The sequence below is a fragment of the Gracilinanus agilis genome, chromosome 4, assembly GCF_016433145.1.
Source record: "Gracilinanus agilis isolate LMUSP501 chromosome 4, AgileGrace, whole genome shotgun sequence".
NCBI lineage: Eukaryota > Metazoa > Chordata > Mammalia > Didelphimorphia > Didelphidae > Gracilinanus > Gracilinanus agilis.
Window position 1 is genome coordinate 229,015,614 of NC_058133.1, and position 24,160 is coordinate 229,039,773.

General features: G+C 36.8%; 1 protein-coding gene across 2 annotated transcripts in view; it reads right to left on the reverse strand.

Moving 5' to 3' along the window:
* BAIAP2 (BAR/IMD domain containing adaptor protein 2) overlaps window positions 1–24,160 on the reverse strand; it is a 169,694-nt gene that overhangs the window by 129,508 nt on the left and 16,026 nt on the right. For both annotated transcript variants that reach the window (XM_044672295.1, XM_044672296.1), the window contains exon 2: window positions 876–951. In XM_044672295.1, the coding sequence (XP_044528230.1) occupies window positions 876–951 (76 nt within the window). The remainder of the gene's footprint in view (window positions 1–875; window positions 952–24,160) is intronic.

Genomic DNA, 24,160 nt, shown 5'->3' on the forward strand with positions numbered 1-24,160 from the left:
GGTCTAGGTTCCATTTCCTAAAAATATCTATTCCGTAATCAAAAACTATGATTGAATTTACAATTTTTGTCACAATGTTAGAATGTACATACTATATAAAGCGTCCCTTTTTTTCCAAATTCCCAGTCTGGAAGAATGCTGATAGAAATTCCATGTAATTTATTTTCCTCAAGCCTTACAGAGGCTCATGGGTCAGTCCAGCATCTGCTATTAGTACAGAATTATTCTACAGCACGAATTCCCATAGAATTTACATCAATGAGTTGAAACAAAAACAGTGACAGAGCAAATTATCTAGCATCTACAAATCCCAAGCCTGAAGGCTTCCAAGTCACTGACTGACTTGATCAAGTAGGTTCTCCTCTGCAGGGTCCTGTTCTCTCTTCTCCAAAATGAGAGTAGGAAGGAATCTTAATTAACAAAATCCCTTCTACCTCTGAATTCCATGATTCTAGGAGTCTTGAACGAGATCCTTGTCCTCTATCTTCATATATGTTCTTGGTAAACAAAAAAACCCATATCTCTTTTTTAAATTTAATATGGTTCTAAGTTTTCTCATTTGGAAAGAAATGCTGCATTATTATATTTCTCTAGAATTGCAGAGGACAACAGCATTAAGATCAACATTCTTTTCAGGTGACAGATTTTATAGAAGGTTTCAATGCTCACACGCCATGAAAATATGACACCTGTACTTTTATTCAAGTATCTTTTTTGTAGCATTTTGTCTGAGGCATAAAGGATATTCTTTGACAACCAATAATGAAGCTGGGATACATTGAAATCTACCTGCTGACAACCAAGAGCTATGTTGAAACATCAAAAGCTCCACTTCCAGAACCTTCATAACAGAGGGATAGGAAAGTCAGACGTACCTGCCAGGGCTTTTTCATAGTTCTTCCCCATGGAAATGAAGTTCCTGAGGCTAGGGTTGAACTGTTCCATAATTGTCTGGAAAAAGACAGAGAAAAAGAAAGCAAAACATTAATGTCCCAGGTGGAGATGACTACTTGAGGCTTCAAGATTGGAGACGGGGGGTGGGAGGCGGTGAGAAAGTGTAAAGGATATGGATACCTTGGCACCAAGCTTATTGTTGCAGCATCACTAACATCATATTGACACAGTATGAATGAACTTGGAAAGGATCTTCAAAGATTTCATTAGCCCTGAGCCTTTAGGCAGATTTCTCACCATATAAATGTGCTAGGCAGATATTTCTCAAATATAGAGTAATGCTCAAGCCTGAACTCTATTTTCTTATCTTTAAAATGGGAGTTGAGCTAAATGACCTCTAAGTTCTCTTTCATTATAGTTCTATAAAAATGTGTAAATTTCAGATCTTGTGACCCAAGTGATATTTAAACAGATATCAATTTTGATTGGATAGGTATTCCCAAACTGTGACCATCCCAACTAGTTTAGATTCACAAAGGATCAAAATTCAAATGCCTGTATTCCTGTACTAAGGAATTAGAGGAAATTTTAATAGCCATTTTTATCAAAAGGCCCCCAAACAGCTCCAACACCAACTAACATCAAACCAGGCAAGTATGTTGGAGCGAAATGGTGAACCCAAACAACCAAAAAATTCAAGTCTCCAATGAAACTTAGGTCTATAGATAGTTTATTATTTGTACCTCAACTGTCATACAAAAACAGAAGGTAAAAGAAGGGGAGAAAATGACTATCCTAATTCTATAATTTTGAAAGCCATAGCAAGTAATTTCCAGATACACAGTTTTTACTTTATATAAATTTGGCTTTACATAAAGAATAATGAAATAAATCTGCATTCCCAAAAGACATATCTGTTAATTTTGCTGTACAAAACTGTGCTCCCTCTTGCCCACCAAACCTGAATGTCCAACAGCTTCTTCGTCCCCAGCCCCCACTGTCCTTAAACTGTGTGCTGGGCCCATCCCTTCACAGGCATGGGGTGTCCTTCCTCCCTTCCCCAAGGCCTTGGGCAAATTAGTATTATGTAATTGACCTGTCCACTTATGTAAAGAGAGAACTGTCTGTATATTAAAAACCCAGGCATTCCACTGTGTTAGTTCCTCATGCAGGCAGGCAGGCAGTCAATAAGGATTTAAGTGCTTACAATGAGCCAGGTACTGTGATAAGCACTCAGGATATGTCCTAGTCCTCAAAGAGCTCACATGCTACTGAAAGAAATAACAGGCAAATAACTATATATTTACAAGACTTATACAATGTTAATGAAAGGTAATTTTAAGGAGAAAGGTGCTGGTAGTGTGGGAAAGTGAGCTGAGTCTCAAAGGAAACCTGGAAATGGAGGTGACAAGGGATAGTATTCAAGGTAAGTGAAAAGGCATAAAGTAGGATGATAGAATATTGTACGCAAGGAACAGCAAGTAGTCCAGTGTATCTAGAGGTACATAAACTGTTAAAAAGTCTGGCAGGGTAGAAAGAAGTCAGAGGATTTTATATTTGTTCCTAGAGGAAAGAGGGAAGCACTAGCATTTACTGAAAGGGGAGGGGGGTATGGTAATAGAAAGGGATTTAGTCAGAGGCAAATTTTAGGAAAAATCACTTTGTTATCTCAGTGGAAGTTGGCCTGGTGTAGGGAAAATTTTGAAGCAAGGAGGTCAACTTGCAGGTTTTTATAATAATTCAGAAATGAGGGTTCTGTGCCAGGGGGACATATAGTTTAGCATGGAGTGATTCTAGTGGGTTGTAGCTATGCTAGCAATTTCAGTAGCAAAGCCAAGCATATACCCAGTCTTCCCACTTGTTTCTATTCCCGTTATATTCATTGTTACCCACTAATCTGGCATATTAGTTCAGCAGACTAAAGAAGGGTATTTAAAGATGCTGAAGAGAAGGTGTTTAGAAGGGCTCCAGAGAGCCATTTCTTTGGTCCTCGCTCCATTAACCAATCCTTTAGGCTGCAGCAAAAGTTCCAGTAACAGAAATAGTCCTGTGACACAAGACCAGTTCTTAGGGTAGCCTTGAGGATGGGTTATGAAACAACCAAACCACTTGAAGCATCCAGCATAATTCAACAGAAAGAGCAGATGGGGAGCAGACGGGGGGCACAATGGATAGAGCAACACGCCTGGAATCAGAAGGACCTGCATTCAAATGTGGCCTCAGATACATGCAGCTGTGTAACCCTACGCAAGTCATTTAACCCCGATAGCCTAGCCCTTGCTGTTCTTCTGTCTTAAAATTGATAGTATGATCAATGGTAAGGGTTAAAAAGAAAGAGTATAAAACAAAATTGGAATCAAAGGACCTAAAGTCAAATCCTGACAATATTTACCCTTTGGGTCTTTAGTCAAGTCACTTGTTCCCAGGTTGCTCGTGAATAAAATAAGGTGGATGGATTATAGCATATGAATGCAATGGAATATCAACTAAGCCATAAAAAGTGACAAAAGGCATGGATTCAGAAAACCTAGGACAAAAATGCAATCCTTTCAGTCACTGTGCAGCAGCTGATGAAAGTTTTTACAAAAAATTAACTCTAACAACACATAACACAAGATAGTGGTCATGTTAAAGTTCAAATAGAAACATATCAGCTTAATTTTTTTATAAATAAGCTTCCAAATCTTTTGTAAGTTTGTGCTGACTCCAGAAAGTTTTGTTAAGTTTCTCTCCCCTCCTCGCAATGGAGGAGGTGTCATTTGACCAAAAAAAAAAAAAAAAAGTTTATATAAACTATGTCTTTTAATGTTTCTGTTTAACATTTCTTGCTCTGGAGATAAATATTCACAAGTTATTCTTCAAGCATTAATTCTGTAGCTGTGTATAATGTTCTCTTGGTTCCTCTCATTCCACTCTTACAATGTTTAAAAAAAATTAGACTGCTCATCATTTCTTATGGCATAGTAGTCATTCCCCAACTGGTGGACATCCCCTCAATTTCCAGCTTGTTGCCATTCTGGTTATTTTTTTAACCATATGAGCAAGCTTTTTAAAAAAATATTTAATTAATTAATTTGGAGTATTTTTCTGTGGTTACATGATTCATGTTCTTTCCCTCCCCTTCTCTCTCCCCCCTCCTGGAGCCAACAAGCAGTTCCACAGGGTTTTACATTTATCATTGTTCAAAACCTATTTCTATATTATTAGTTCTTGAAATAGAGTAATCATTTAAAGTCAACATCCCTAATCATGTGATCAGTAATTTTTCTTCTGTGTTTCTACTCCATTCTGAAGTTATTAAAGATAAAATTATACTAGTGATACATTATTTATTGCCTACTTTGTACAAGGTACCATATTAGACAATGGAAATACAGAGACAAAAAGGCCTGAAAGCAGGAGTTTACATGCTGGGGGCAGGAGGGGAACAAAACATAAATACAAACAATATCAAGTCATTTCAAGAGGGAGCATGCAAACTGACACCAATTCCCAGGCTAGGGACAAATAGGAATAGACTGTTTGCTTAAAAAAAATCTCCTTAATTCAAGACAATTCAAAAATGTATTTTACCCCTAATATGTATATGTATAAAGTTTTGAATTAGGTAAGGGCTAAAATTTTAAAAAAAAGCTCTTAAGAACCCTCCTATGACCAGCCATTTACATACAGGAGTAAAGGATAGATTAAGGCATGTCATAGTTGAGCATTAGGATAACCTTGGCCTATTTCTGGGACTTTTAGACAATGGAAGGAACCCCGAGCAGGAAAGGATCTCTCTTTTCAAACTTTAATAAGATATTGGATGGGAAACACACCCAAAGCCTTCTATGGTAAATCACAGTGGATTACCCTAACACCAACAGCTGGCAGTGCTCAGAGTGTGGTGACTCTATGGAAACAGCATTGAAGGTTTCACTTCCTTAGATTCACTGGCAGAGATTATCCAGGAAGAATGCAGGTGTGAGTGGGTGGGGACAGAAGGGAGGATTCAAATGCATGCCAATGTCACTGTCACCTGGGTAAAAGTCACAAAGCTACCTCTCTATTGGGAAATATACTCCTGGGTGGAGGGACCAGTCAGCCAGGAAACCATCATCACTGTCACATAAAGAACACTGCGTCTCAAAAGCTTTGGGTCTCCCAACATAAAAATGGGGGAGGGGTGGTTATGGAAGAAGGGTGGGAAAATAGAAGAGAGATATACCAACACTACATAGTCCAGTTTTCTGGATATTGGAGATTCCTTCTTCATTAGTGGAAAAAAGCAGTATTTCTTTCCAGAAGAAAAAAAATCTATCCATCTCCACCCCCAGGCCCAAAGAATAGACCTTTTGTTTAATACTCAGTTAGGCTCCTGGCTATGAATGGGTCATCCAACTCTATTCTTCGTCACTCAATCTCTCAGTAACTATGGCATCTTATAAGCAAGACAAGTTCAAGAGCTGACCTTTGTAGAGAGGTGAATATAATGTCATGTGAAAATAGTCTCAAGCTCTTGAAATGAGGCAAAAGATGGATTAAGGTCAATAGAGCCTGAGTCCAAGTGCAATCATTCTGGATCCTATTAGACTACATCCCTAGGCTTCGATTCTGACACAGAAGTTTCTATCACCTCCACATCACAGCTCAAACTAAAAAGCTAAAGGACTAAACACAAAGTCCAAATGTACATATTATTCTCTGAATCTAGAGCAAAGCAAGAGCAGTGCTTAGTAAGAAAATGGTTATTATATACTAATCACCAGGCATGGTCTCTCCCCTACTTTACCTCACCCCACCCAAAGTCTCCCCTAAAAACCTAGTAGAACAAGGACCCCTAATGCTGTTTGTTTGGGGGGTTGCTTTTGTTTAATTTCAAATAAAACCTACACACTCGTTTCTTATTTTAATTGATATTTTTTTCTTTTTATTACTTTCATTTCCAAAAATTCCTTCCCATTCCTTCTGCAATTTTTTTAAGAAGAGAGGTGAGAAGCAGTTCAGCGAAACTAAGAAACTTATCCACTGAGTCTTATAGTACGTACAAAGTTCCACACCCATAGTCCAGCATATCTTCAATGATGGGAGTCTATAGATGTAATTTACTCATCTCTTCTACATGGTCAAGTTAGTCACTATAATTGGATAGTATTCAATTTTTTTGTTGTTGTTATTTCTGTTTCCATTGTTATAGCCATCAAGGATATTGTTTCCTGGTTCTGCTCACTTTACTTTGAATCAGTTCCATAAAATTTCTTCCCATGCTCTTCCCTGATCTTCATATTTACCCTTCTTAAAGCACACTAATATTACATTCACAGAGCACATTTATTTATCCATTCTCCAATTAACAGGTACTTACTTTGTTTCTAGATCTTCGCTATTAGCAAAAAAATGTTGCTCTAACTATTTGGGTGTGTACATACATACCAACACAAACACAGAATCAGATCTGTGGAACAAGGCTTAAAGACATTTTACTCATTTTCTTAGCATAATGCTTTAACCAACTCTCCACCATCAGCCTCACCCATAAATTCTAGGGATATATTTTCTACTTGAGATTTTTAGGGATGAGATCTCAGGTCAGTTACTTAAATAATTTCTTAAATAATAGTGCTGATGAAACTAAGACCACAGGTTTACTTATCTGAGATATTGGTAAAGATTCCTTCCAATATTGAGATTCTATAAAAACCTGGATGGGCCAGTTGGCTTTCTCTTTCTAACACAGACTATACTTCCTATGCCCAGCATAGGATATCCCAGTAAAAAAAATCAACCCCATAATATTATCTTCAAATGAGGATGACATATTACTACTGATCCCTCACTAATAACACATTATCATATTTCTTTCTTTTTCATTATTCATTATTATTTCATCATATTCCTGAAAGACAGATATTTGAATAGATTGGCCTCAATGGCAATATACATTTCGTTATCCTATTTATCATATGGATATATGACAGAAATGCCCTTCTCTACTATTGATGGAAATGATCTATTATTACATTAGTTTTTTTAATAATAATATTTTCTTAACTATAAAAATGTAAGGCTGGATTCTAGAAAATGCCTTGAAAAGTACCTGCCAAATGAGTCATAAAGAGAAAGGTGGGAGAGGAAGAGTAGGTAGTACTGAAAATCTGAGCTGAGAAAAGTGTGATCCATTCACTGTATTTAAGTCAACCAGCAATAATGCCTACTATGATTAATGTACTAGGCTAGCCACTAGAAATATAAAAATGAAAAAGATAGTTTCTATTCTCAAGGAATTTTATGGTGGGGGGAAACTCATCCAATCAAGTAGTATTAGTAGTAGTTGGTGGTGGTGGTGGTAATGTGGTTATCTTTCATTTTTGAAGAACACCAATGACATCATAGAGTGATGTCTTGACTTGTACATGAACTGAATGTGAGGCTATTACACAAAGTAGTCAAATTCACCCTATTCCAGAGTCATGGAAATCCAATGGCAAGACAAAAGTCAGGATAATTGGTGATGACCCATCATGCATCTTTGATATCTGAACAATTTCTAAACTCTCCACAACACCTGCTTCAGCTGCCTTCATGGCTGTTGGAACAAATCATTCTCATCTGCCCATTCCACCAGAAGTCTTCACATGCATGGGAAGACATACCCCTAACTCACCAGCAGGCTTGAAGCTTATTGGTTATCCTCACCTTGGCTTTGCCCATCTAGTGAGTTAATTTACCACAGTGTGGCTGCTATGCATACCATATAGCTTCTAGGAACCACAGGCAAGAGTTGGGTGAAAAGTGGACACCAAAGGCAGACGAGAAAAGGGTTTGGCAAGCCCTCACACCAGAGGTGCATGTCCCTCCCAAACACGCTATACAAGCAAAGTGTATAGATCAAACATAGGCTGAGAGAGTCAAACAGAGATAGTTTCTATCTGGGGAAATCTGAGAAGACATTAGCTGAGCTATCCTTTAAAAAAAGACATGGATTTCAACAACTAGAAATATAAAAAGATTTCATTTTAAAAGTAGATGAAATTGGGAAATATCAAGCAATCTATTAGAATGGACCATAAAATACATAAAGGAGAATAAGGTATAAACTACAAAAAGCAAGGACAGCAAAATGATTTCAGATAAGACAACAGTGAAAACAGACAGGATAAAATGGGATGAGCAGAAAAACTATATTATGCATAAAGGCACCATAAATAATGAACCAATATCAATATTTAATATATATGCACGAAATGGTAAAGAATCTCAAAACATAAGGGAAAAGTTAATTGAACTGCAAGAAGAAAGCAATGTTAAAAAGTATAATCAACATCAATATACCCCTTTTAGACTTAGACAAATCTAACAAAAAAGATAAACAAGAAAGTAAAGGACCTAAATAGAACTTTAAGAGAATTATATGTGATTACTGAACAAGAAGAGAGAGGAGCATACATTTATCTCAGCTGGGCTTGGCACCCTTAACAAAAACTGACCAATTAAAAATCTTACAAATAAATACAAAAAACAGCTATATCAGAAGCACACACACACACACACACACACACACACACACACAGAAATATCAGACATATACTTTATTGACCACAATGCAATGAAAATTATATTCAATAAAGGGACTTTAGGGGAAAAGGATTTAATCTTAAAGAAAAAAACATATTCAAAAGTGACAACATTCCTGCTCTATCACGCAGATATATTACAGAAATGCCCTTTCCTAGTACTAATGGGGAAAATCTGTTACTACTTTGTTATTTAATAATAGCATTTTACTATCTATAAAAATGTAGGTATCCAATTCTAGAAAAGGCGAGTCAAAGAACAAATCATAGGAATAATAGAAAATTTAATCAAAGAGAATTATAACAGACACCATGCCAAAATGTTTGGGAAGCAGTTAAAGTTAAGGGAAAATTATTTCTATAAACATATTCAATACAAGGATAAAAAAATACACCAATGGATACAACTAAAAAACTAGAAAAGAAACAAATAAAAAAATTCAAACTAAATACCAAAATAGAAATACTGAAAATCAAAGGCATTGACAAAATGAAAGCAAACCCATCTCCACTTTATAAATTGATAAATAAAACCAGGAACTCAATTTTTAAAAAAATTAAAATAATTAACTATTCTAAGTTCTAAAAGAAGATAATCAAATTATTTTATTAAAAATTTAAAAGAGGGATTCACTATTTTTTTAACACTTACCTTCCGCCTTGGAGTCAATATTGTGCATTGGCTCCAAGGCAGAAGAGTGGTAAGGGCTAGGCAATGGGGGTTAAGTGACTTGCCCAGGATCACACAGCTGGGAAGTGTTTGAGGCCAGATTTGAACCTAGGACCTCCCATCTCTAGGCCTGGCTCTCAATCCACTGAGCTACCCAGCTGCCCCTGGGGGATTCACTATTATTGAAAATGAAGTAAAAAACTCAGAAACCATTCTGCCCAATTATATGCTAATAAAATTGATAACTCAGATGAAATGGCTGAATATTTCTGAAAATGTAGATAACTAGGTTAATAGAATGAGAAACAGATCACTTAAATAACTCAATATCAAAAAAAAAAAAAAGAAACTGAACAAAAAATATATGAATTCCTAAAGGGGAAAAAAGGACCAAATGGGCTGGTAAATGAATTCTAGAAAATATTCAAAGAACAGTTAATTCCAATATTACACAAACTGTTTGCAAAATAGAAACAAGAAATTCTTCCAAACTCTTTTTTATGATATAAATATGATCTTGAAACCTAAATGAGGGAGAATCAAAGCAAAGGAAAAAAAAACAACTATAAAGCAATCTATCTTAAAGTGATGTAAAAATATTAAATGAAATATTATACACTATGACCAGGTTGATTTATACAGGGAATGCAGGGTTGGTCAGATATAAAGAAAACCATAAACATAAAAATAATAACAATAATATCACTATCATAAAGCATGTAACTATATTAATAAATTCTAAAAAAGCTTTTGATAAATCCAATACCTTTTCTGTTATTTAAAACACATGCATACACACACAAACACACACATGGAAACATAAGAATAGATGGACCTTTCCTTACTATGGTAAGTAGAAGCTACCTAAAATCAAGAGACAAGATCAAGGGACCCAGAATGTAATGGAAAAAGGGTTAATGAGCTTTCCATTAAGATCAAAGATAAAGCAAGAATGTCACTTATTACTAATATTATTTTATATAGTTCTAGAAATGCTGGTCATAGCACTACAAGAAAAATAAATCAAGGAAATGAGCACAGGAAAAGAGGAAACAAAACTATCACTTTTGCAGATGATATGATTTATCTAGAGAATCAAAAGTCAGCTAAAAAATTAACTGAAATAAAACAAATCCACATGAATCATCAGCATTTTTTATATTACCAATAAAACTTAACAGGAAAAGAGACATAGCTTACATTAAAAATAACTATAATGTATAAATTAGGATTCTATCTACCAAGACTTACACACAGTAACTCTACAAATACAACTACAAAACATTCTTTATACAAATTAGGATAAATCTAAATAAATTCAGGGATATTAACTATTCAAGGGTAAGCTGTGCCAATATGCCAAAATGACAATATTGCCTAAATTACTTTACTACAGAACTAAACTTCCAAAAGATTACTTTATGGAGCTAGAAAAAAATTTATCTGGAGAGAAAATAGATCAAGAATCTCAAGAAAAATAATGAGGAAAAAGACAGGAAGGAAGGAGAACCTATCAGTACCAAATCTCCAAATATACTATAAAACGGAAATCATTAAAACTAATTGATACTGTTAAAAAAAAAAGCAAAGATTGATCAATATAAAAGATTAGGTACACAATGTACAAAAGCAAATGAATATAGTGGCCTATGGTGTTTGATAAATCCAAAGATCTCAACTCTTAGAGTAAAGACTCACTATTCAACAACTGGTGAGAGAAACCAGAAGAAAGTCTTTAAGAAGTCAGGTATTGAGCAACATCTCTCAAAATATGTTCCAGATGGATATATTGATTAAGGTATAAATGGTTACATCATAAACACATTAGAGAAGCAAGAAAAAAATCCCTTTCACAACTCTAAATAGGGAAAGAGTTCATGACCAAAGAAGGTAAAAGGAACAATTTTGACATATAAGATTATAAATTATACAAATCACCAATACAGTTAAAATTAGAAGAGAAATAGCTTACTGGGAAAATTATTGCAGAAAGTTTCTATGATAAAGGTTTCATATCCAAAATATCTAAGGAATTAGTTCAAATTTATAAGATCAAGAGCTAGTCCCCAATAAATAAGTAGTCAAATGATAACGAAGTTTTCAAAGAAAGAAATCTAAGGTGTCAACAACCATATTAGAAAAACAACTGCAAATCAGTAATAAAAAGAGAAGTACAAAAATAAAAATTTAGAGGTTCTACCTCAGATCCATCAGATAAGAAAAGATAACAAAAAAAGAAAATGACAAATGGCAAACCAGGAACATAAATGCACTTTTGATCAAGGTATGAAATGGGCTAGCCATTATAGGAAGCAATTTCGAGCTCTGCCTTTGACCAAGTAAAACCACTATACCCCAAAGAGATCAAAGGAAAAGGAAAAGAACCCACATTTGCAAAAACATTTTCAACAGTTCTCTTTGAGGGAAAGAACTGGAAGCTAAGCAAATACCCAGCAACTGAGGGATGACTGAACAAATTATGGTGTAGGTATGAAATATTATTTTACCTTAAGAAATAACTAATGGGAAGGTTTTTGGAGAAATCTAAGAAGACATATGAACTGATGCAAAGTGAAGTGAACAGAACCAGGAGAACAATTTACATAATGACAATGGTATTACAAAGGCAAATAACTTTAAAGACATAAGAACTTCGATCAATGCTATACCAACCATGAATCCAGATGGCCTCCTATAAAACATGCTCTCCTGCCAAAGAGGTAATAGACTCAAGCTGCAGATAAAACATAGATTCTCAGACATAAACACTGTGAGAATTTGTTTTTCTTGACTGGATATTTGTAACAAAGATTTTACCTTTCTTTTTCTTTAATTTGAGGGTGGGGTGAGAAGGAAGAGAAGAGTTTGGGGTAGGGCTGTCTCTTTCAAAAAAAGAGAGAAAGAAATTTAAGTCACTGAAACATTTTTAAGTGCTCAGAAGGAAAGACAAAAGGAACCACAGACAAGTGAGACAGTTTTGAAAATAACATCTTATATTTTTTCATACTTGAAAAGCAAGCCATACATATTAGAGATTTGCAGTTTCATTAACAACCCTCTCCTCTTCTACCCTATATTTGAAAATATTCATTTTGGTTAATATTTTTAAATATAAGATACTTAAGGATGAAAAAATAAACCAAGAATCATCTGAGCTCTATAATAAACTGAATAGGAATTCTTAACCTAAGGTCTATAAACTTGGATGAAAAAAATCCAACTTAAGTTTCACTAATTTTTGGTTTCTTTTGTAATCAAATATGTTATTTTTGGCATTTAGAAACATTATTCTAAGAGGGGGTTCATAGGCCTCACAAGATTTCCAAAGGGCTCAGTGACACATGAAAATGGTTAAGAACTCTTAAACTAAAGTCTTCTTCCAAACCCTAAAGTAGAAACTAATAGAAATTACAAAGTAGAAGGAAGACAACAGTGAAGTAGTTAACATGAGTTTAGAAACAGGAAGAGAAAATCCATCCATCAGTAATCTTTGGAAAAGGGTCCTAGGGGGTGCTGGAACCCAACTGGGACCATGAAACCACCAAAGAAGCATGGCCATGATCCTAGAAGAAAGATACCAGACTCAGAGTTAGGAGACATAGACTTGAATTTCAGTTCTTCCTAGCTGTATAACGGTGAACAAGTCACTTAGCTGAGCCTCAGTTCTGTTAAAAGGGGACAAACAATAATTATTTTACCTACCTTACAATATTGAAGAAAACTTATCATGTGTTCATATGTGTGTGAGTTGCTATTATTATATTAGAATCATAAGTAGAAAAAGTAAAGCTGTTATTATCAAATAAGATAATAAATGTAAAACACTTAACAATATCCCTGGTATATAGTAAGTGCTACATAAATGCTAACTAGTATTATTATTACTAAGTATAAAATTAGGCTTAATAACTAAATAGTGAATATGCTTCAAGCAAACCATTCAGTCAGCAGAACTCATTAATTACCTACTACGTGCCAGACATTGTGCAATGAGTTAGAAATGAGACTAAGACCTCCCCAAAGGTAAAGCAGGTGACTGAGGTCAATGTAGCCAGAAGCCACTCTTCCCCAGGATTCCACAAGCAGGGTAGCTGAATTGGGAGCCAGAGGATATATTATCCATCTCCTTCTCTATAAAATTAGAAAAACTGGAACAAGCTTCTTCCCTATTCTAAATCTTCTAATCCTATGAAAAGAAATATGAGGTTAGATATACAATAAACTGTGCCAGGCAAGCTAATCTGAGGCTAGACTATAAATTTCCTTAGCAATAGAAATGTTCTGTAAACTTGTCACCTCTAGGCTTTTCTCTTTTTTTGTTTTAATCCAAGTTTCTAGTAAAGTTCCTCTTGAAAAATTCCAACCTAGCTCAGCTTAATACTTACTATTCCCTTCACTCACTCATGTTCCTGACCACTGGCTTGTGGGCTATTTCCCAAAAGTGGTCCTCCATCTCTCAACCTTCTAAACCTTTGAATAGGCTGGCCTTTACGCCCAAAATGCACTCCCTAGCATACTTCAAGGATGTTAATGTAGTACAAGAAATCTTTGTTAATATCCCTAGTTGTTGTTAAGGGCTACTCAAATGACCACACATATACATCCTTGTTTGCAACCCACAGAAGAATATAAGTTCTGTGTCGTCAAGTTTGTTTATTTTCCCCATTTGTCTTTATATCCCTTTCACCTTGGATTGCATTGGTTGAATGAACTAAATGGGAGAAAAACAAGAGTTCTCAAGAGAGTATCCACTTCTTGATGACAAGTTTGCTGGTGGCAGTAGCTGTCTCCCAGGCTCAAGAAGAAAATCAGGGAAGTAAAAATTCATATGACAATCAGTAGTGATTACTGATCCCTTTTCTCTTGTGAATCTATTGGAAGAAGCCTTAGAGTAACAATGAGGAGTAAGAGGGGAATAAGTAAGAGTACGCTAAAACTCAATTATACTTATAGTCGGGGCAAGAGAGGAACTTGAATGAAAGGACTGCTTTAGTTTTCTTCTTTTTATCATATACCAAAGGGCATATGAGAAAAAAAGACACAATGACTAGAAAAGGGAAAGGGAGGAAACTAAAAAAGAATCTTTTGAACTTCATCAGAGCACATGCAAAGAAATTCAAAACCAGGACACAGTGAGGCATTATGCTCTGGTGGGAGTCTGAATCACAATGGAGGGCTTCCAGAATCATGTAGTTTACAGAATACCTATTCTACAGAAGTTACAATCATGTTTGTTTTCCAATTCTATGTTACTCTCTAGGTATTCACATTTGGACTAGCAATTCTGAAATGTAAGCAACCCTTGGGGACTGTTAAAGATCTTCTATGTAATAAATTACAATACTATACAAATGAAGATTTGGATAAAAATTGGAAACCCATCAGGTTGCCCCTATTGTACTATGATGTATAATTTATTTTCTCAATAGTATTTATGGGGGGAAGTGGGGAGGCAGCTAGGTGGCTCAGTGGATTGAGAGCCAGACCTAGAAATGGGAGGTCCTAGGTTCAAAGCTGAATGATACTTCCTAGCTGTGTGACCCTGAGCAAGTCACTCCTAATTTTTATTTATTTATTTATTTGTTTTGATTGCAAGGATATTTTAGTTTACCAACTGCATATAATAAAAAATTTCCACAAAAGTTTTCCAAAGTTATGTAATCCAAATTGCCTCCCTTTCTTCCCTCCCCTCTCCCAAAGCTGGCAAGCAACTCAATCTAGGTTATACATGTATTATCATGCAAAATATTCCCATATTGTCCATTTTTGTAAAAGAATATAAGACAAAAACCCCAAAAGAAAATTCCAAATAAACTAAAGTGAAAAAATCATATGTTTTGATCTGCATTCTGGACTCCAACAATTCATTCTCTTGAAGTGGATAGTATTCTTTGTCATAAGTCTCTCAGAATTGTCCTGGATCATTGTATTGCTGATAATAGCCAAGTCTATCACTACTGATCATTCCACAATATTGCTGTTATTATGTATAATGTTCTCCTGGTTCTGCTTATTTCACTCTACATCAGTTCATGTAGGTCTTTCCAGCTCTTTCTGAAATCGTCCTGTTCATCACTCCTTATAGCACAAGAGTATTCCCCATCACCATCATGTACCACAATTTGTTCAGCTATTTCCCAACTGATAAACATCCCCTCAATTTCAATTCTTTGCCACCACAAAAAAAAAAAAAGCAGCTTTAAATATTTTTGTACAAGTAGGTCCTTTTTTTTTTTTAATCTCTTTGGGATACAGACCCAGTAGTGGTATTATGCAATCAAAGGGTATGCATTGTTTTATGGCCCTAAGGGCATAGTTCCAAATTGCTCTAGGCAAGTCACTTAACCCCCATTGCCTAGACATTTTGCCTTGGAAGCAATAGACAGTATTGAATCCAAGATGGAAGGTAATGGTTTTTTTTTAAATAGTATTTATAATTATAACACTGTACTTTAGGTACTAGAGCATGAAGCAATGGATAGAGAGCCAGCCTTGGAATCAAGCAGGCCTGGTTCAAATTCTATCTCTGCTACTTAGTATAGCTTATAGGACCATGAAAAGATTATTTAATTTTTCTGAGCCTGTATCTCTTCATCTATGTAGTGGTTAGAGTAGTAGACCTAGAGTCAAGAAGACCTGAAATAAAATTCAGTTTCAGATACTTATTAAGACATTGGACTTGACCTCTGTTTGCCTCAGTTTCCTGATCTTAGAAATGAGGATAATAATATCACAACCTCCTAGGGTTGTTGTGAGAATCAAATGTGTATAGTAGTACAGTGCTTGATACATAGTTAAGGGCTACATAAATCCTAGCTAGCATTATTATTATTGTTATTATTATTATTATTATCATTATATCTAAAAATCATCTCCTTCACAGGATTGTTGTTAGGCTTAAATGAATTCACATACTTTTGAGAGCCCAAGAATCAATACTTTCATGTTGGGGTGCTGGAAAAGATTTTTGAGAATCCCTTAGACAAGGAGAAGAAATCAGCCAATATTTAAAGAAAATAATTCAACTATTCACTGGAAGGTCAAATACTAAAGCTGATACTTAAATACTTTGGGCCACATAATGAGAACACGGGGTTCATTGGAAAAGGTCTTGCTGTTGGGAAAGATTGAAGGCAAAAGGCGAAAGAGATGGCAGAGGATGAGATGGATAGATAGAGTCATGGCAACAACAAACATAAGCTTGGATAGACTTCAAAAAGTAGTAGAGGACAAAGGGGTTTGGCATGCTACATATAGTCCATAGCGTCACGAAGAAAAGACACTACTGAACAACAAAAACTTTTAAGATATTAAAGTGCTATATAATTATTAGTTAGCAGTATCAACAAAATAGAAACAGTTCCTATTCTGTTTACAATAATATTACTGTAATAATATTACTGTTGCTAATAATGACAGCTCACATTTATCCAGTATTACAGCACTATTTTTTTTTTTAATTTTAAACCCTTAACTTCTGTGTATTGACTCATAGGTGGAAGATTGGTAAGGGTAGGCAATGGGGGTCAAGTGACTTGCCCAGGGTCACACAGCTGGGAAGTGTCTGAGGCCGGATTTGAACCTAGGACCTCCCGTCTCTAGGCCTGGCTCTCAATCCACTGAGCTACCCAGCTGCCCCCTACAGCACTATTTTTAAAGGACTTTTCCTCCCAAAGACCCTATAAGATAGGCAGAATAATTATTATAATTCTCATTTTACATATAAGGAACATGAGACTCAAAATGGGTCTATTCAAATCCCAAGTTTTCTTTCCTCCTAGTCTTTCACTCTAACTGCTAAATCCATTGCTTCTCTACCTCAAATACCTTCATCTCTAAGAGGTGATCAGAATCATAGAACCACAGACTATTAAAACCCAAAGGGGTCTTCAAGGTCACCTGGTCTAGCTCCTTCATTTTACCAATGCCAGCAGCTTACTTTTTCAAAAAGTTTTATATCTATCCCCCTGATTTTCCTTCTGGAAGACCAACTGCTTTAATTTGTGCAACAATGAACCATGGTTTTCCTACCTAAGAACTAAGCAAGGTACCACATCTTAATAGATGGAAAAGTACTAATTTAATCCACTTGGAGATAAAGGAACAAGAGACTTTCAGCCTCACACCAAGTTGTCAAACCTCTCTATTTCATATTCCTGAGAGAGATATAAACAAAAAAAAGGGGGAGGGGGGAGGGAAGAAGGACAGGGAACCATTTCCCTCCCCTCACCCCGGACTAATCAGGCACTACATACTAATAAATTGATTAAATATCTGTCACCTCATGGGAGGCTGGCCAAACACTCCAGAAATCTTTTCCGCCTGAAGTATTTCAGTCCTGGGTGTTCCCAGCCCAGCTGCTTTGAAGAATGGGACCATTCTGAATAAATGGGACCATTTTACTGAATAAAAAAAAGATGGCTCCATAGTATACCATACCCCTCCCCCTCAACTCCAATGCACTCCCCCTTTCCCTTGGTCCTCCCCTCCTGTAATCACAGACTGAGTTCTGATGTTTGCCAGTTCAGGAATTCTATTTATACTCCAACTGTAGTTCTCACTAATGGCCTTTCTCCAGTGGTTTTCCTGGCAGGGCAGCCGGTGGCTAACAAAAAAGTGAAGTTTCTTTGCTGGCAGAAGGAAATGGCCACCACTGGTGTTTCTTTGCTGCCCCACCCCCACAGAGAGACACATACACACCCCTTTATAGAAAAAGCCTGGGTTTCTTAAAAAAGAGGGGTGGGGGTGGGGCAGCTGGGTAGCTCAGTGGAGTGAGAGTCAGGCCTAGAGACAGGAGGTCCTAGGTTCAAACCCGGCCTCAGCCACTTCCCAGCTGTGTGACCCTGGGCAAGTCACTTGACCCCCATTGCCCACCCTTACCAATCTTCCACCTATGAGACAATACACCGAAGTACAAGGGTTAAAAAAAAAAAAAAAAAAGAGGGGTGGGGGGATTACCCTAACTGCATGTAAAATGCTGGAGGATATGTTTTCTCCCTCTACACTCATCATCATTCTCCTTCCCCAAAGATGAACCTTCAAAGAAAGGTTTTAGGGCTTCTGCTATGAGCCTCCCTTTTAAGGTTCCCTAGCTCCTTTAATTCGGCTTTTCAGTCTTTGTGATGAGGGAGCCAAATCCTGCCTGATAGGTGAGTTGAGAGCTAGGGGCAGTAACGAAGTTTCTGGTGATGAGAGATGGGAAATCTGAATAGAGAAGAAGAAGCAATGATGGGGTTTCAGGGAAGGGAATGGGGGGGGGCCGCAGGGAAGAGATTAGAGAAGAAAAGGCATAGCAAGTCTCCTTCCCCCACTTCCCTAATCCCCCAAGAAATCACTCCTGCAGTTTTTGGGGAAAGGTTAACCTTAGTGCTGTTCCCTAATACACTTCCCTTAACTGTTCCACATAATTGCTCAGGAGAAATGAGCTCACATTGACGGAAAAAATGTCCTTTGTCACACATACCATCACATGCTGAAATTTTAAAGGAAATTTGTACTATAGAAAGCCACAACTCCCAACCACTGAAATCTAGTGGGCTAATCTGCAAAACTCATCAGTTTGTGAAAATGGTTTCTCCAATAGTCTCCTCCCAAGCCCAACCCTCCCAAACAACCTGTTATACAGTAGCACCCATTGTTGGAGTCACCAGGACACTGCAAACTTCTGCAATTAGACACCCAGGTTCCTCCAATCTTTCCACAACACTGGTCAATGTTTATCTGGCAAAAAACTAGCCAGGGCTTCTGCAGGAAAGGATAGAAAGCAAGGAGTTGGCTCAATACTAGTGGAAATCAATAGCAACATCACTGCAGTAACAGAAAAGTACTTGTGAAATCCTGGATTATTGGCCCAATAGGCATATTGTATTTGATACAAATGTAAATAATTTAGGGGACCCTCCCCATACCCATCCATACACATATGTTGTGGTTTAGTAATTTCAGTCATGGCTGATCCTTCCTGACTCCATTTGGAGTTTTCTTGACAAAGAGACTTAAGTGACTTGCCCAAGTTCACACAGCTAATAAGTGTCGGAGGCTAAATTTGAACTCAGATCTTCCTGATTCCAGGCCCAGCATTCTATCCACTGTACCACCTTGGTGCCCATGCCCAATAGGCATTCTTTCTTTAATATCCATGTAAATAATTTAGGGGACACACACACACACACACACACGTTTGTTCTTCACCTGATTGCTTTCATCCCACTGGAAGGATTTTAAGTGCTCTCCCTAAGGTTCAGTACTTAAAATGATGAGGCCAAGTCTATATTCAACCATAAGAAAAATGAACCATGCTAAACTTTCAACACCATTCTTCCCTGGGTTGAAAGGAAAAAAGGAAAGTGAATACCACCAAAACTTTAGCAAGAAAAATTCGATTGCCCTGCAATTTTGGCCTGAACAAGATTAAACGTCCTGTAAATCAAGATGTTGTTTAGTCATTCAGACATGTCATGACCCCATAAACCATAGTCTATCATAATACTGTCAATAAGGTTTTCTTGTCAAAGATAGTGGAGTGGTTTGCCATTTCCTTCTCTAGGTCATTTGAGCTGAAGAAACTGAGGCAAACAGGATTAAGTGATTTGCCAAAGGTCACATAACTAGTAAGTATCTGAGGTCATATTTTAACTAAGGAAGAGATGAGTCTTCCAAATTCCAGTCCCAGCATTCTATTTACTGCATCAAACAAGTCATGTAACTCCAATTCCAGAATCTTTAAATAATGCCAAGGGTAGTTAAAATAAGGCATATTCCAGAAGGGAGAAAACAAATAGGATCATCAATTTAGAGATGGAAGGAACCCTAGAGAGTATCTACTCCAGCTTTCTTATTTTATAAATGAGGCAACTGAGGCCTGGAGAAAGGAATTGCTTTGTCAAGAATGTCCAAATGGGCAAATGCCAGAGACAGAATTTAAACCCAGTTCCTAACTCCAAATCCAGCCCCCTTTCCACCATTCTACTCTATTCTACTTCTACACATGACCTATTATGGGTCAAAGAGTTGACCAATTCAGTAGGATGCTAACAGTCAAAGGGTGGAGGAGCTTAAGATAGCTTGTAATAAGAACTAAGAATGAAAGTGAAGGAGTTAGGCATAAATACAGATTAAAATTTAAACAGAAGACAAGCTTTAGTATCCCCTGGGTATCTACCCTCCCACCTCAACCCAGTTGAGCCTCCTAAATCTGGTTTTCAGTGGCCTTTCAAGCCTTTTTTTTTTTTGGGGGGGGGGGTTGTTAGTTATTAACAAAGTTTTCAATGAACCAGTGAAAAGGAGAAAAAACTCGCTCTGTATAAAAAGGAATCTTGCACTAGAAAGAGAAGTTCTCCTAAGCTGAGACAAGAAAAATACATGTGCCCCAAACTAAGTTTACCTCCAACTATTGTTGTTTGATTGTTCAATTATGTTTAATTCTTCATGACCTTGTGGACCCATAACACACCAATATTATCCATAGAGTTTTCTTGGCAAAGATACTGAAGTGATTTGCCATTTTCTTCTCTAATGGATTAAGACAGAGTTTAAGTGACTTGCCCTGGACTACATAGCTAGTAAGTGTCTGAGGCCAGATTTGAGCTCAAGTATTCCTGACTCTAGGCCCAGAACTCTATCTACTAAGCCACCTAGCTTTGCCTTCCTTCTACTTGGGTACACCCATTTGCCTAACAATTCATGGGTTAATATGTTAAGTATTTCTAAGGTTCATGACTTCATGGGTGCAGGTAAGGTGACCTAGTAGTCCTTCCACACCTTGGTGGATGGTCCCCACGACTTGCTATAGGAGGAAAAAATGATCCTCTGGCAATGAGCCACTTTTCTACTTCAGGTTAATTAGCAAGAAGACAGACCTATAATATCTGGCCTCAGGTTTGTTGCACTTAAGGCCATTGCTCACTTGCACTCTTCTGGACTTCAAGATGTCAAACACCTCCTCACCAGAGTCCTGCATCAGAACAGGATTTTCCTGGAAGTTAGCACTTTTAATTAAGTCAGATATTAGTAAGACTCCAAATGTTTATTTGTCTAATTAAAATCAGGTGGTGACTCTGAGGAAATAACATCATGATATAATCCACCTCTTCAGAGGCAAAACAGAAAGATAAATCAAGTCAGAAGTCAAAGAATGACTTAGAACTCAATAGAGAGAGAAGACTTTAAAGAACTCCCTATGGATGGGAATTTGTACCTTCTGCTTTACAAGAATTTCATTTCTATAGGTCATAGGGGCTTTTAAATTTAGATGTAGAAGAGCTCTGAAAGGTCATCTAGTTGATCCCTCTCATTTTAAAAATAAGGAAACTGAAGCAGACAGAGAAGGCAGCTAGATGGTACACTGGACAGAGTGCCAGGCCTGAAGTCAAGAAGACTTCAAATCTGGTCTCAGACACTTATTAGCTATGTGGTCCAGGGCAAGTCATTTAACCCTATTTATCTCAGTTTCCTCATCTGTCAAAGAAAATGGAGAAGGAAATGGCAAATCACTCCAGCATCTTTGCCAAGAAAATCCCACAGAATTTTGGTTTTATATGAGTATTCTCTTACAACAATGACCAACATGGAAGTATGTTTTGCATGATAACACAGGTATAACCCAGATCAAATTGCTTATCAACTCCAAGGGGAGGGAGAGAAGGGAGGAAAGGAGACAATTTGGATCTTATAATTTTGGAAAACATGTAGAAAATTGTTATTACACGTAACTGGGAAAATCTTTGAATAAAACAAACAAAAAAACAAAAGAGGTCACAAAGAGTTGGGCATGACTGAAATGACTTAACAACACCCCACTTGGAATCACATAGGTAGCAAGAGTTTAAGGCTAAATTTGAACTCAGATTTGCCCAAGTGATAAAGTGATAGTAGTGATAAGAGGATTTGAATCCTATGGCTCCAAGTGTAATATTATGTATATTATATCATTCTGTCTCCTACTTTTCTGCCCAAAGTATCTAGTAGCCTGGCAAAAATGGGAAAAAGTGGCTCTGAAAGATGGAACAGACCTCCACTGAACTGAGCTACAACAGTTCTCAACCCCTGGCAATCCTGCAGGATTACCTTTAAAGCACAGCTTTAAAAAATAAAAGGAACAATTAGGTCTCCAGCACAGCTCCACCTCCATGAAATAAAATAGGCTGGTGCTTTATAAATGGAATAAATGAAAAAGAAGTATAGCTTTCTCTTTCCAAAGGCTTCTTTGGAAATCTTTCACTGAAAAAAAAAAAAGTCAGAAACCAACACATCTATCAGGAGGGCCAATGTATCCTTTAAGAGATTCTGCTTGTTCATGCCTCTAAAAAATGTCATACATATGAATTAATTCCCAAAGGGAGGAGGGAAACTCAAGCTATTAAACATCAGCTATATGAACACCTTTCCTTTCAGTCACATTATTTGTACCTCCTACATCCAAATCACTGTGCTGGGCATTGGGGGAAGCTACACAGATTAAATAAGACAGTTTCTGCCTTCTAGGAGCCCCCAATATAGAGGAAATTCCTCCAACTTTTTTTCTTCAGAAGAGCTGTGTTTTCGATGATCTAGATAATTCCTCTACTAATGCAAGTCACAACCCTTAAATGCTTTAATATGGCCCCAAAAAAAGGCATCACCTAAATAGAGGGCAACTTTTCAGGGTCAACCTTTCTCCAAGTTTAGATAGGTCTTTAGACAACAATCCACCAACAAGCAGATTTTCCCTTCAAGAAGCCTTTCCAGACCTGCCAATGCCCCGACCCTACTTAGGCCTTTGAGAACACAGGGTCAATCTTCATGCCAAGATAAATCATCAGTGTTGTCAAAATCAAATCTGATTATCCAACCTAAAGTGTGTGTGTGGGGAAAGGGGGAATTCAAAAATGACATATTTGGCCAAAAGAACATTACTGAATTTCCTTTTCAGATGAGGGGCAGGGAACACAGCAGGGTTTGAACATTTGGACTAAACAGCTAGGTCACTTCCTTCCTGTCTCAGTGCCTGGCATCCTGCAGATATAGGACTTCAAAAGGAAAATGCCATAACCCGATCACTGGTCTCAAGTGTGACATTTTCAATCTTTGCCTCAGAGAGCCAAAGACAAACTTGACTTGGGCCAAATAATAAACTTCATTCACAAGCCATACTATTTTGTTGAGAAGGGGTTCCTTAACTGGGTAAGAAATTTGTATTCAAGCCACTTTTTGCCATGGTTACTGCAAAACTGGAACTGATATCCCCCTAGACAATTGCTTTAATAATGAAATCACAGTTTGCTGCTATGGAAATCTTAAAGTTGTCATAAACACAGGACTGCTATTTGATTGAAATTAGATTTTTAAAAAAGCACTGATATAATCAGCCTGAAAATAGAAAAATTACTACAATTAAGCAGACAACACAAAGGAAGAATCCTGCTCTGACTACCATAACTGCAGCTCCATAAATAATCACCCAAACTCTAATAACAATGTTTCATGATGTTTATGATTGCTAAGTTTGTCATTTACCCTGGCAAGTGTGGGGAAAGACATCTCATTAGGCCTAAATTATTATTTCTTAATAGTCAAACAATGTATGACTGCCATTTGCCCCATTAAAACATACCAGGCCATCCCACCCTTTTTCTAGTTAAGATAATGAATGGTAGTTTCAATGGGATGGACTTCTGGTGAAGGAGAAACTTCATTATAATGACAAGGTAGGTTGAGCTATAGGCACAGAATAATCTAAGACCACCACCTTCTATCTCTCATGTGCCAAGTGGAACACTTCTATCAAAGCTTATAAGTAAAGTGTTTGGTAAAACTTAAAGTGCTTTATAAATGTTACCTATTACCTATTAATAAGAAGATATACTAGAAATCTCTAAAATACACCCAATAGCAACAATAAGTTAAATAAATAAATAAAGAGCCTACTCCCATGCCAGAGGTCAAGTTTCTACACCATGACAGCTATTCCCATAAGGATTCTCTGTTAAGAGAAATTAAAACATATTTCATCACCAAGCATGGTGGTACATGCCTATAATCAAACTCTACTACTTTGGGAAGACTG